At 26.3% G+C, this 14,593-nt stretch overlaps 2 protein-coding genes across 2 annotated transcripts in view; one reads left to right on the top strand and one right to left on the bottom strand.

Annotated features, from left to right (window-relative positions):
* LOC119607889 (protein AAR2 homolog) overlaps nt 1-14,593 on the top strand; it is a 66,692-nt gene that overhangs the window by 49,714 nt on the left and 2,385 nt on the right. The window lies entirely within an intron of this gene.
* On the bottom strand, nt 1,323-1,907 carry LOC119607894 (dolichol-phosphate mannosyltransferase subunit 3). The gene is made up of 2 exons (XM_037962022.1): nt 1,612-1,907; nt 1,323-1,542 (listed from the first exon to the last, which is right to left on the bottom strand). Exons 1-2 carry the CDS (start codon nt 1,759-1,761, stop codon nt 1,408-1,410), a joined length of 285 nt encoding a protein of 94 aa, XP_037817950.1. The 5' UTR covers nt 1,762-1,907; the 3' UTR covers nt 1,323-1,407.

The raw sequence follows: 14,593 nt of genomic DNA, 5'->3' as shown, positions 1-14,593 counted from the left end.
ATGTATGTATGTATGTATGTATGTATGTATGTATGTATGTATGTATGTATGTATGTATGTATGTATGTATGTATGTATGTATGTATGTATGTATGTATGTATGTATGTATGTACGTAGTCGCAAATGCTTGTATGCTAATTCTTTACATTTAAAATTCATAGTTTTTTAAGCGAATTTTGTCGTTTGTCCTTAAAATGTTTTAGGATTTTAAATCCCTTTGGAATACGTGAGAAATTTACTAGCAAACATGCGTAAATTAAAATATTCATCTAAATTTCTTTCAAAAGTAAACGATTAAACATGTTGTGGGAAAAAAAACACACATAATTTAATTATAGAAAATGGTTTTGAAAGATTTGAAGATTAATTTATTTAAAACAAGGTAAAATTTACATTTAATGTTAAAAGTCAAAGGTTAATTTTTAAAAACACACTTTTGACATTTTCCACAAAATTAAATTATGTTTTAAATCATGTCTCATCTTTTGTAGAGTAAATAACAATCCTGGGAATTGTCGCTTTGAACAAAAATTTCTTTTAATTCTAGAATTCCGTTTTGTCTACTCCATTAACTGTCACAATTTGTTTAATGAAAAATGCAAAGCATATATTTCCTCCTATTTTGTTTCGAAAGCCCATTTACTATAAATTTCTATATTTTAATATAACTCAATAATTTTATATCACCAGCTGCTACTAGCGTTCAAAAGGTGTTTGATCATTTAAAAAAATATACATATATAATTTGTGGCACGAGCATGTGGAAATATTTTAAAATTCATGTTTTAAGCACAAAACGTTATGTTAATAAAATTACGTTTAATAACTAAAATTTGAAAAATTATAAAATATATTATTAGCAACAACAACTCAATTTATAGCAAATTTTTTGAGCTAAATTGTTGAGTTTTTATATGCATTTATTTAAAATTTTAAAAATGAAATTTTCGTTTTAGTTAAAATGCTACAATTTTAGTGAAAATTAAATTTTTTAAGATTTTTTGTTTTAATTTTATTAACAATATACATATGTTAAAATTTTCATATATTACAAAAAAATCTAAATAATCTAAATAATTTCAGCCTATTTGAACTAAGACAACTGGTTCAAAATTCATTTATAGAACGTTCACACATTTGTGTTTATAAAAACACTTCAAATTCGACTAGTTTGTCCATACACGAATGTGTGAACGTAGTATAATAATATTAATTTTATTCGAATTAAAACTATTTGTTAAAAGTAATTAAATTAAATGATTGCAAAACAAACATGCAATTTATCTACATGTATTGTTGTAAATAAACACTATTGATTTTGTTATAATTTAAAAAAAAAATACACTTTATTCTATTTACAATTAAATTATAAATTTAAATACAATAAAAAATCCTTATTTTATAAACTAATCACGAAATTTAAAACCTTTAGCTATTAAATCCTTGCGAGCTTCATGTATTTGTTCTTGCAATTCTTTGGCAGCTTCGGGACAATCATTGAAGGTAAAAGTACGATATAATACAGTACCAGCGGCATACAACTAAAAGTTTAACACAATAAAACATAATTAAACAAAATTCTAGAAGTTAAATATTATAAATAAACTTACTCCAAACATTATGACCAAAATGTAAGGCAACAGTTGCAAAGGAAATAGTAATTTTTCCATGCCCGGTGTTTTAATGGTGGCAAATAAAATACCAAAATATGGCACCAAAAATAACATTAAATACATCAGCCAACGTTGTAAATTAGTCATTTTGTTTATTATTTCTTATTAATATTTAATAGTTTATTTATAAAAAAAGGAATGTAGTTAAAAAATGCTGGTAAAACTTTGTTACAAAAAAATTGATAACAATAGAAAAAAACTGACAGAAGTATTTAGTGGCGATGTGTCAACATAAACAGCTGGTTGGGGATAAAAACAATGCAAATGCAGCCAACTGTTAAATAAAAATGGGAAATTTTTCTCTGCCATGGTTGGCAACGTACATATGTATGCAATAAGACTGTTAATTTTTAAAGCTTAAAGAAAATTATTATAATTATATTATTATAATAATGTATTTTATTATATTATTTAAAGTATATATATATATACATATAATATTTATCCTTATAGATAGCGGAGTCGATTTAACCACGTACGTCTGGAGATATCAAAAATCCAAGACAGCCTTTAAAAATTTCATAAGAAATTGAGGGACATTTTCGCTAAATATATTTTCTATAATATTAAAACATGAAAATAAGCATGTAGAGCCCGATTTTTTAAGTCAAATATGGGTGATCACAAAATAAGCTTATTTTTCAATTTAAACGTGTTTTAACAAAGTTATAAGCGATTTAAGATTTTCGTAAAAAAATCGATTTTTGAAGGAAAATATGGATGATCACAAAATAAACTTATTTTTCAATTTAAACGTGTTTTAACGAAGTTATAAGCGATTTAAGATTTTTAACCAAAAAATCGATTTCTGAAGGAAAATATGGGTGATCACAAAATAAGCTTATTTTTCAATTTAAACGTATTTTAACGAAGTTATAAGCGATTTAAGATTTCGACCAAAAAAATCGATTTTTGAAGGAAAATATGGGTGATCACAAAATAAGCTTAGTTTTCAATTTAAACGTGTTTTAACGAAGTTATAACCGACTTAAGATTCCGACCAAAAAAATCGATTTTTGAAGGAAAATATAGGTGATCACAAAATAAGCTTATTTTTCAATTTAAACGTGTTTTAACGAAGTTATAAGCGATTTAAGATTTTCGTAAAAAAATCGATTTTTGAAGGAAAATAAGCTTATTTTTCAATTTAAACGTGTTTTAATTAAACAAGTTATAAGCGATTTAAGATTTTCGTAAAAAAATCGATTTTTGAAGGAAAATAAGGGTGATCACAAAATAAGCTTATTTTTCAATTTAAACGTGTTTTAAACAAGTTATAAGCGATTTAAGATTTTCGTAAAAAAAAAATGATTTTTGAAGGAAAATATGGGTGATCACAACATAAGCTTATTTTTCAATTTAAACGTGTTGTAACGAAGTTATAAGCGATTTAAGATTTTCGTAAAAAAAATCGATTTTTGAAGGAAAATAAGGGTGATCACAAAATAAGCTTAGTTTTCAATTTAAACGTGTTTTAACGAAGTTATAAGCGATTTAAGATTTTTACCAAAAAAATCGATTTTTGAAGGAAAATATGGGTGATCACAAAATAAGCTTATTTTTCAATTTAAACGTGTGTTAACGAAGTTATAAGCGATTTAAGATTCCGACCAAAAAAATCGATTTTTGAAGGAAAATATGGGTGATCACAAAATAAGCTTATTTTTCAATTTAAACGTGTTTTAACGAAGTTATAAGCGATTTAAGATTTTGACCAAAAAAATCGATTTTCGAAGGAAAATATGGGTGATCACAAAATAAGCTTATTTTTCAATTTAAACGTGTTTTAACGAAGTTATAAGCGATTAAAGATTTTGACCAAAAAATCGATTTTTGAAGGAAAATATAGGTGATCACAAAATAAGCTTATTTTTCAATTTAAACGTGTTTTAACAAAGTTATAAGCGATTAAAGATTTTGACCAAAAAATCGATTTTTGAAGGAAAATATAGGTGATCACAAAATAAGCTTATTTTTCAATTTAAACGTGTTTTAACGAAGTTATAAGCGATTTAAGATTTTGACAAAAAAAATCGATTTTTGAAGGAAAATATAGGTGATCACAAAATAAGCTTATTTTTCAATTTAAACGTGTTTTAACGATGTTATAAGCGATTTAAGATTCCGACCAAAAAATCGATTTTTGAAGGAAAATATGGGTGATCACAAAATAAGCTTATTTTTCAATTTAAACGTGTTTTAACGAAGTTATAAGCGATTAAAAATTCCGACCAAAAAAATCGATTTTTGAAGGAAAAATGGGTGATCACAAAATAAGCTTATTTTTAAATTTAAACGTGTTTTAACGAAGTTATAAGCGATTTAAGATTTTGACCAAAAAAATCGATCTTCGAAGGAAAATATGGGTGATCACAAAATAAGCTTATTTTTCAATTTAAACGTGTTTTAACGAAGTTATAAGCGATTTAAGATTCCGACCGAAAAAATCGATTTTTGAAGGAAAATATGGGTGATCACAAAATAAGCTTATTTTTCAATTTAAACGTGTTTTAACGAAGTTATAAGCGATTAAGATTTTGACCAAAAAATCGATTTTTGAAGGAAAATATAGGTGATCACAAAATAAGCTTATTTTTCAATTTAAACGTGTTTTAACGAAGTTATAAGCGATTAAAAATTCCGACCAAAAAATCGATTTTTGAAGGAAAATATGGGTGATCACAAAATAAGCTTATTTTTCAATTTAAACGTGTTTTAACGAAGTTATAAGCGATTTAAGATTCCGACCAAAAAAAATCGACTTTTGAAGGAAAATATGGGTGATCACAAAATAAGCTTATTTTTCAATTTAAACGTGTTTTAACGAAGTTATAAGCGATTAAAAATTCCGACCAAAAAATCGATTTTTGAAGGAAAATATGGGTGATCACAAAATAAGCTTATTTTTCAATTTAAACGTGTTTTAACGAAGTTATAAGCGATTTAAGATTCCGACCAAAAAAATCGACTTTTGAAGGAAAATATGGGTGATCACAAAATAAGCTTATTTTTCAATTTAAACGTGTTTTAACGATTTTTAAAGGAAAATATGGATGATCACAAAATAAGCTTATTTTTCAATTTAAACGTGTGTTAACGAAGTTATAAGCGATTTAAGATTCCGACCAAAAAAATCGATTTTTGAAGGAAAATATGGGTGATCACAAAATAAGCTTATTTTTCAATTTAAACGTGTTTTAACGAAGTTATAAGCGATTTAAGATTCCGACTAAAAAAAATCGATTTTTGAAGGAAAATATGGGTGATCACAAAACAAAATAAGCTTATTTTTCAATTTAAACGTGTTTTAACGAAGTTATAAGCGATTTAAGATTTTTACCAAAAAAATCGATTTTTGAAGGAAAATATGGGTGATCACAAAATAAGTTTATTTTTCAATTTAAACGTGTTTTAACGAAGCGATAAGCGATTTAAAATTTTGACCAAAAAATCGATTTTCGAAGGAAAATATGGGTGATCACAAAATAAGCTTATTTTTCAATTTAAACGTGTTTTAACAAAGTTATAAGCGATTAAAGATTTTGACCAAAAAATCGATTTTTGAAGGAAAATATAGGTGATCACAAAATAAGCTTATTTTTCAATTTAAACGTGTTTTAACGAAGTTATAAGCGATTTAAGATTTTGACAAAAAAAATCGATTTTTGAAGGAAAATATAGGTGATCACAAAATAAGCTTATTTTTCAATTTAAACGTGTTTTAACGAAGTTATAAGCGATTTAAGATTTTGACAAAAAAAATCGATTTTTGAAGGAAAATATAGGTGATCACAAAATAAGCTTATTTTTCAATTTAAACGTGTTTTAACGAAGTTATAAGCGATTTAAGATTCCGACCAAAAAATCGATTTTTGAAGGAAAATATGGGTGATCACAAAATAAGCTTATTTTTCAATTTAAACGTGTTTTAACGAAGTTATAAGCGATTAAAAATTCCGACCAAAAAAATCGATTTTTGAAGGAAAAATGGGTGATCACAAAATAAGCTTATTTTTCAATTTAAACGTGTTTTAACGAAGTTATAAGCGATTTAAGATTTTGACCAAAAAAATTGATTTTCGAAGGAAAATATGAGTGATCACAAAATAAGCTTATTTTTAAATTTAAACGTGTTTTAACGAAGTTATAAGCGATTTAAGATTTTGACCAAAAAAATCGATTTTCGAAGGAAAATATGGGTTATAAGCGATTTAGGATTTTGACCAAAAAAATCGATTTTTGAAGGAAAATATGGGTGATCACAAAATAAGCTTATTTTTCAATTTAAACGTGTTTTAACGAAGTTATAAGCGATTTAAGATTTTGACCAAAAAAATAGATTTTTGAAGGAAAATATGGGTGATCACAAAATAAGCTTATTTTTCAATTTAAACGTGTTTTAACGAAGTTATAAGCGATTTAAGATTCCGACCGAAAAAATCGATTTTTGAAGGAAAATATGGGTGATCACAAAATAAGCTTATTTTTCAATTTAAACGTGTTTTAACGAAGTTATAAGCGATTAAGATTTTGACCAAAAAATCGATTTTTGAAGGAAAATATAGGTGATCACAAAATAAGCTTATTTTTCAATTTAAACGTGTTTTAACGAAGTTATAAGCGATTAAAGATTCCGACCAAAAAATCGATTTTTGAAGGAAAATATGGGTGATCACAAAATAAGCTTATTTTTCAATTTAAACGTGTTTTAACGAAGTTATAAGCGATTAAAAATTCCGACCAAAAAATCGATTTTTGAAGGAAAATATGGGTGATCACAAAATAAGCTTATTTTTCAATTTAAACGTGTTTTAACGAAGTTATAAGCGATTTAAGATTCCGACCAAAAAAATCGATTTTTGAAGGAAAATATGGGTGATCACAAAACAAAATAAGCTTATTTTTCAATTTAAACGTGTTTTAACGAAGTTATAAGCGATTTAAGATTTTTACCAAAAAAATCGATTTTTGAAGGAAAATATGGGTGATCACAAAATAAGCTTATTTTTCAATTTAAACGTGTTTTAACGAAGTTATAAGCGATTTAAGATTCCGACCAAAAAAATCGATTTTCGAAGGAAAATGTGGGTGATCACAAAATAAGCTTATTTTTCAATTAAAACGTGTTTTAACGAAGTTATAAGCGATTTAAGATTCCGACTAAAAAAATCGATTTTTGAAGGAAAATATGGGTGATCACAAAATAAGCTTATTTTTCAATTTAAACGTGTTTTAACGAAGTTATAAGCGATTTAAGATTTTCGTAAAAAAATCGATTTTCGAAGGAAAATATGGGTGATCACAAAATTAGCTTATTTTTCAATTTAAACGTGTTTTAACGAAGTTATAAGCGATTTAAGATTCCGACCAAAAAAATCGATTTTCGAAGGAAAATATGGGTGATCACAAAATAAGCTTATTTTTCAATTAAAACGTGTTTTAACGAAGTTATAAGCGATTTAAGATTCCGACCAAAAAAATCGATTTTTGAAGGAAAATATGGGTGATCACAAAATAAGCTTATTTTTCAATTTAAACGTGTTTTAACGAAGTTATAAGCGATTTAAGATTCCGACTAAAAAAATCGATTTTTGAAGGAAAATATGGGTGATCACAAAACAAAATAAGCTTATTTTTCAATTTAAACGTGTTTTAACGAAGTTATAAGCGATTTAAGATTTTTACCAAAAAAATCGATTTTTGAAGGAAAATATGGGTGATCACAAAATAAGTTTATTTTTCAATTTAAACGTGTTTTAACGAAGCGATAAGCGATTTAAAATTTTGACCAAAAAATCGATTTTCGAAGGAAAATATGGGTGATCACAAAATAAGCTTATTTTTCAATTTAAACGTGTTTTAACGAAGTTATAAGCGATTTAAGATTCCGACCAAAAAATCGATTTTTGAAGGAAAATATGGGTGATCACAAAATAAGCTTATTTTTCAATTTAAACGTGTTTTAACGAAGTTATAAGCGATTTAAGATTCCGACCAAAAAATCGATTTTTGAAGGAAAATATGGGTGATCACAAAATAAGCTTATTTTTCAATTTAAACGTGTTTTAACGAAGTTATAAGCGATTTAAGATTCCGACCAAAAAAATCGATTTTTGAAGGAAAATATGGGTGATCACAAAATAAGCTTATTTTTCAATTTAAACGTGTTTTAACGAAGTTATAAGCGATTTAATATTTTGACCAAAAAAATCGATTTTTGAAGGAAAATATGGGTGACCACAAAATAAGCTTATTTTTCAATTTAAACGTGTTTTAACGCAGTTATAAGCGATTTAAGATTCCGACCAAAAAAATCGATTTTTGAAGGAAAATATGGGTGATCACAAAATAAGCTTATTTTTCAATTTAAACGTGTTTTAACGAAGTTATAAGCGATTTAAGATTTTGACCAAAAAAATCGATTTTCGAAGGAAAATATGGGTGATCACAAAATAAGCTTATTTTTCAATTTAAACGTGTTTTAACGAAGTTATAAGCGATTAAAGATTTTGACCAAAAAATCGATTTTTGAAGGAAAATATAGGTGATCACAAAATAAGCTTATTTTTCAATTTAAACGTGTTTTAACAAAGTTATAAGCGATTAAAGATTTTGACCAAAAAATCGATTTTTGAAGGAAAATATAGGTGATCACAAAATAAGCTTATTTTTCAATTTAAACGTGTTTTAACGAAGTTATAAGCGATTTAAGATTTTGACAAAAAAAATCGATTTTTGAAGGAAAATATAGGTGATCACAAAATAAGCTTATTTTTCAATTTAAACGTGTTTTAACGAAGTTATAAGCGATTTAAGATTTTGACAAAAAAAATCGATTTTTGAAGGAAAATATAGGTGATCACAAAATAAGCTTATTTTTCAATTTAAACGTGTTTTAACGAAGTTATAAGCGATTTAAGATTCCGACCAAAAAATCGATTTTTGAAGGAAAATATGGGTGATCACAAAATAAGCTTATTTTTCAATTTAAACGTGTTTTAACGAAGTTATAAGCGATTAAAAATTCCGACCAAAAAAATCGATTTTTGAAGGAAAAATGGGTGATCACAAAATAAGCTTATTTTTCAATTTAAACGTGTTTTAACGAAGTTATAAGCGATTTAAGATTTTGACCAAAAAAATTGATTTTCGAAGGAAAATATGAGTGATCACAAAATAAGCTTATTTTTAAATTTAAACGTGTTTTAACGAAGTTATAAGCGATTTAAGATTTTGACCAAAAAAATCGATTTTCGAAGGAAAATATGGGTTATAAGCGATTTAGGATTTTGACCAAAAAAATCGATTTTTGAAGGAAAATATGGGTGATCACAAAATAAGCTTATTTTTCAATTTAAACGTGTTTTAACGAAGTTATAAGCGATTTAAGATTTTGACCAAAAAAATAGATTTTTGAAGGAAAATATGGGTGATCACAAAATAAGCTTATTTTTCAATTTAAACGTGTTTTAACGAAGTTATAAGCGATTTAAGATTCCGACCGAAAAAATCGATTTTTGAAGGAAAATATGGGTGATCACAAAATAAGCTTATTTTTCAATTTAAACGTGTTTTAACGAAGTTATAAGCGATTAAGATTTTGACCAAAAAATCGATTTTTGAAGGAAAATATAGGTGATCACAAAATAAGCTTATTTTTCAATTTAAACGTGTTTTAACGAAGTTATAAGCGATTAAAGATTCCGACCAAAAAATCGATTTTTGAAGGAAAATATGGGTGATCACAAAATAAGCTTATTTTTCAATTTAAACGTGTTTTAACGAAGTTATAAGCGATTAAAAATTCCGACCAAAAAATCGATTTTTGAAGGAAAATATGGGTGATCACAAAATAGGCTTATTTTTCAATTTAAACGTGTTTTAACGAAGTTATAAGCGATTTAAGATTCCGACCAAAAAAATCGATTTTTGAAGGAAAATATGGGTGATCACAAAATAAGCTTATTTTTCAATTTAAACGTGTTTTAACGAAGTTATAAGCGATTTAAGATTCCGACCAAAAAAATCGATTTTTGAAGGAAAATATGGGTGATCACAAAACAAAATAAGCTTATTTTTCAATTTAAACGTGTTTTAACGAAGTTATAAGCGATTTAAGATTTTTACCAAAAAAATCGATTTTTGAAGGAAAATATGGGTGATCACAAAATAAGCTTATTTTTCAATTTAAACGTGTTTTAACGAAGTTATAAGCGATTTAAGATTCCGACCAAAAAAATCGATTTTCGAAGGAAAATATGGGTGATCACAAAATAAGCTTATTTTTCAATTAAAACGTGTTTTAACGAAGTTATAAGCGATTTAAGATTCCGACTAAAAAAATCGATTTTTGAAGGAAAATATGGGTGATCACAAAATAAGCTTATTTTTCAATTTAAACGTGTTTTAACGAAGTTATAAGCGATTTAAGATTTTCGTAAAAAAATCGATTTTCGAAGGAAAATATGGGTGATCACAAAATTAGCTTATTTTTCAATTTAAACGTGTTTTAACGAAGTTATAAGCGATTTAAGATTCCGACCAAAAAAATCGATTTTTGAAGGAAAATATGGGTGATCACAAAATAAGCTTATTTTTCAATTTAAACGTGTTTTAACGAAGTTATAAGCGATTTAAGATTTTCGTAAAAAAATCGATTTTCGAAGGAAAATATGGGTGATCACAAAATAAGCTTATTTTTCAATTTAAACGTGTTTTAACGAAGTTATAAGCGATTTAAGATTCCGACCAAAAAAAAAATCGACTTTTGAAGGAAAATATGGGTGATCACAAAATAAGCTTATTTTTCAATTTAAACGTGTTTTAACGAAGTTATAAGCGATTTTTAAAGGAAAATATGGATGATCACAAAATAAGCTTATTTTTCAATTTAAACGTGTTTTAACGAAGTTATAAGCGATTTAAGATTTCGACCAAAAAAATCGATTTTTGAAGGAAAATATGGGTGATCACAAAATAAGCTTATTTTTCAATTTAAACGTGTTTTAAACAAGTTATAAACGATTTAAGATTTCGACCAAAAAAAAACGATTTTTGAAGGAAAATATGGGTGATCACAAAATAAGCTTATTTTTCAATTTAAACGTGTTTTAACGAAGTTATAAGCGATTTAAGATTCCGACCAAAAAAATCGATTTTTGAAGGAAAATATGGGTGATCACAAAATAAGCTTATTTTTCAATTTAAACGTGTTTTAACGAAGTTATAAGCGATTTAAGATTTTCGTAAAAAAATCGATTTTCGAAGGAAAATATGGGTGATCACAAAATTAGCTTATTTTTCAATTTAAACGTGTTTTAACGAAGTTATAAGCGATTTAAGATTCCGACCAAAAAAATCGATTTTTGAAGGAAAATATGGGTGATCACAAAATAAGCTTATTTTTCAATTTAAACGTGTTTTAACGAAGTTATAAGCGATTTAAGATTTTCGTAAAAAAATCGATTTTCGAAGGAAAATATGGGTGATCACAAAATAAGCTTATTTTTCAATTTAAACGTGTTTTAACGAAGTTATAAGCGATTTAAGATTCCGACCAAAAAAATCGATTTTTGAAGGAAAATATGGGTGATCACAAAATAAGCTTATTTTTCAATTTAAACGTGTTTTAACGAAGTTATAAGCGATTTAAGATTTTCGTAAAAAAATCGATTTTCGAAGGAAAATATGGGTGATCACAAAATAAGCTTATTTTTCAATTTAAACGTGTTTTAACGAAGTTATAAGCGATTTAAGATTCCGACTAAAAAAATCGATTTTTGAAGGAAAATATGGGTGATCACAAAATAAGCTTATTTTTCAATTTAAACGTGTTTTAACGAAGTTATAAGCGATTTAAGATTTTCGTAAAAAAATCGATTTTCGAAGGAAAATATGGGTGATCACAAAATTAGCTTATTTTTCAATTTAAACGTGTTTTAACGAAGTTATAAGCGATTTAAGATTCCGACCAAAAAAATCGATTTTTGAAGGAAAATATGGGTGATCACAAAATAAGCTTATTTTTCAATTTAAACGTGTTTTAACGAAGTTATAAGCGATTTAAGATTTTCGTAAAAAAATCGATTTTCGAAGGAAAATATGGGTGATCACAAAATTAGCTTATTTTTCAATTTAAACGTGTTTTAACGAAGTTATAAGCGATTTAAGATTCCGACCAAAAAAATCGATTTTTGAAGGAAAATATGGGTGATCACAAAATAAGCTTATTTTTCAATTTAAACGTGTTTTAACGAAGTTATAAGCGATTTAAGATTTTCGTAAAAAAATCGATTTTCGAAGGAAAATATGGGTGATCACAAAATAAGCTTATTTTTCAATTTAAACGTGTTTTAACGAAGTTATAAGCGATTTAAGATTCCGACCAAAAAAATCGATTTTTGAAGGAAAATATGGGTGATCACAAAATAAGCTTACTTTTTCAATTTAAACGTGTTTTAACGAAGTTATAAGCGATTTAAGATTCCGACCAAAAAAATCGATTTTCGAAGGAAAATATGGGTGATCACAAAATTAGCTTATTTTTCAATTTAAACGTGTTTTAACGAAGTTATAAGCGATTTAAGATTCCGACCAAAAAAATCGATTTTTGAAGGAAAATATGGGTGATCACAAAATAAGCTTATTTTTCAATTTAAACGTGTTTTAACGAAGTTATAAGCGATTTAAGATTTTCGTAAAAAAATCGATTTTCGAAGGAAAATATGGGTGATCACAAAATAAGCTTATTTTTCAATTTAAACGTGTTTTAACGAAGTTATAAGCGATTTAAGATTCCGACCAAAAAAATCGATTTTTGAAGGAAAATATGGGTGATCACAAAATAAGCTTATTTTTCAATTTAAACGTGTTTTAACGAAGTTATAAGCGATTTAAGATTTTCGTAAAAAAATCGATTTTCGAAGGAAAATATGGGTGATCACAAAATAAGCTTATTTTTCAATTTAAACGTGTTTTAACGAAGTTATAAGCGATTTAAGATTCCGACTAAAAAAATCGATTTTTGAAGGAAAATATGGGTGATCACAAAATAAGCTTATTTTTCAATTTAAACGTGTTTTAACGAAGTTATAAGCGATTTAAGATTTTCGTAAAAAAATCGATTTTCGAAGGAAAATATGGGTGATCACAAAATTAGCTTATTTTTCAATTTAAACGTGTTTTAACGAAGTTATAAGCGATTTAAGATTCCGACCAAAAAAATCGATTTTTGAAGGAAAATATGGGTGATCACAAAATAAGCTTATTTTTCAATTTAAACGTGTTTTAACGAAGTTATAAGCGATTTAAGATTTTCGTAAAAAAATCGATTTTCGAAGGAAAATATGGGTGATCACAAAATAAGCTTATTTTTCAATTTAAACGTGTTTTAACGAAGTTATAAGCGATTTAAGATTCCGACCAAAAAAATCGATTTTTGAAGGAAAATATGGGTGATCACAAAACAAAATAAGCTTATTTTTCAATTTAAACGTGTTTTAACGAAGTTATAAGCGATTTAAGATTTTTACCAAAAAAATCGATTTTTGAAGGAAAATATGGGTGATCACAAAATAAGTTTATTTTTCAATTTAAACGTGTTTTAACGAAGCGATAAGCGATTTAAGATTTTGACCAAAAAATCGATTTTCGAAGGAAAATATGGGTGATCACAAAATAAGCTTATTTTTCAATTTAAACGTGTTTTAACGAAGTTATAAGCGATTTAAGATTCCGACCAAAAAAATCGATTTTTGAAGGAAAATATGGGTGATCACAAAATAAGCTTATTTTTCAATTTAAACGTGTTTTAACGAAGTTATAAGCGATTTAAGATTCCGACTAAAAAAATCGATTTTTGAAGGAAAATATGGGTGATCACAAAATAAGCTTATTTTTCAATTTAAACGTGTTTTAACGAAGTTATAAGCGATTTAAGATTTTCGTAAAAAAATCGATTTTCGAAGGAAAATATGGGTGATCACAAAATTAGCTTATTTTTCAATTTAAACGTGTTTTAACGAAGTTATAAGCGATTTAAGATTCCGACCAAAAAAATCGATTTTTGAAGGAAAATATGGGTGATCACAAAATAAGCTTATTTTTCAATTTAAACGTGTTTTAACGAAGTTATAAGCGATTTAAGATTTTCGTAAAAAAATCGATTTTCGAAGGAAAATATGGGTGATCACAAAATAAGCTTATTTTTCAATTTAAACGTGTTTTAACGAAGTTATAAGCGATTTAAGATTCCGACCAAAAAAATCGATTTTTGAAGGAAAATATGGGTGATCACAAAATAAGCTTATTTTTCAATTTAAACGTGTTTTAACGAAGTTATAAGCGATTTAAGATTTTCGTAAAAAAATCGATTTTCGAAGGAAAATATGGGTGATCACAAAATAAGCTTATTTTTCAATTTAAACGTGTTTTAACGAAGTTATAAGCGATTTTTAAAGGAAAATATGGATGATCACAAAATAAGCTTATTTTTCAATTTAAACGTGTTTTAACGAAGTTATAAGCGATTTAAGATTTCGACCAAAAAAATCGATTTTTGAAGGAAAATATGGGTGATCACAAAATAAGCTTATTTTTCAATTTAAACGTGTTTTAAACAAGTTATAAACGATTTAAGATTTCGACCAAAAAAAAACGATTTTTGAAGGAAAATATGGGTGATCACAAAATTAGCTTATTTTTCAATTTAAACGTGTTTTAACGAAGTTATAAGCGATTTAAGATTTTGACCAAAAAAATCGATTTTTGAAGTAAATTTATTTACATTATGAATGATCACAGATTTTAATTATAATGCGATCGCCTGCAAATAAGCAGTAAAGTAAGAAGTTTTGTTTTTGAGTATTAGTAGTAGACTAGCCGCTAGGCTATAGACTTGACTAGATTGTACTATTTTCCC

The sequence above is a fragment of the Lucilia sericata genome, unplaced genomic scaffold, assembly GCF_015586225.1.
Source record: "Lucilia sericata isolate MDLA Ls3-8-SP2 unplaced genomic scaffold, ASM1558622v1 Contig000758F_arrow, whole genome shotgun sequence".
Taxonomy (NCBI): Eukaryota; Metazoa; Arthropoda; class Insecta; order Diptera; family Calliphoridae; genus Lucilia; species Lucilia sericata.
The sequence above is the reverse complement of the archived record's forward strand: the minus strand, read 5'-3'. Positions and strand labels throughout refer to the sequence as shown.

Coding starts and splice junctions, on each gene's coding strand:
- LOC119607894 (XM_037962022.1), bottom strand. CDS start 1,761: ATGACTAATTTACAACGTTGGCTGATGTATTTAATGTTATTTTTGGTG. Junction 1,543..1,611: donor TTTTGGTCATAATGTTTGGA/GTAAGTTTATTT, acceptor TTAAACTTTTAG/TTGTATGCCGCTGGTACTGT.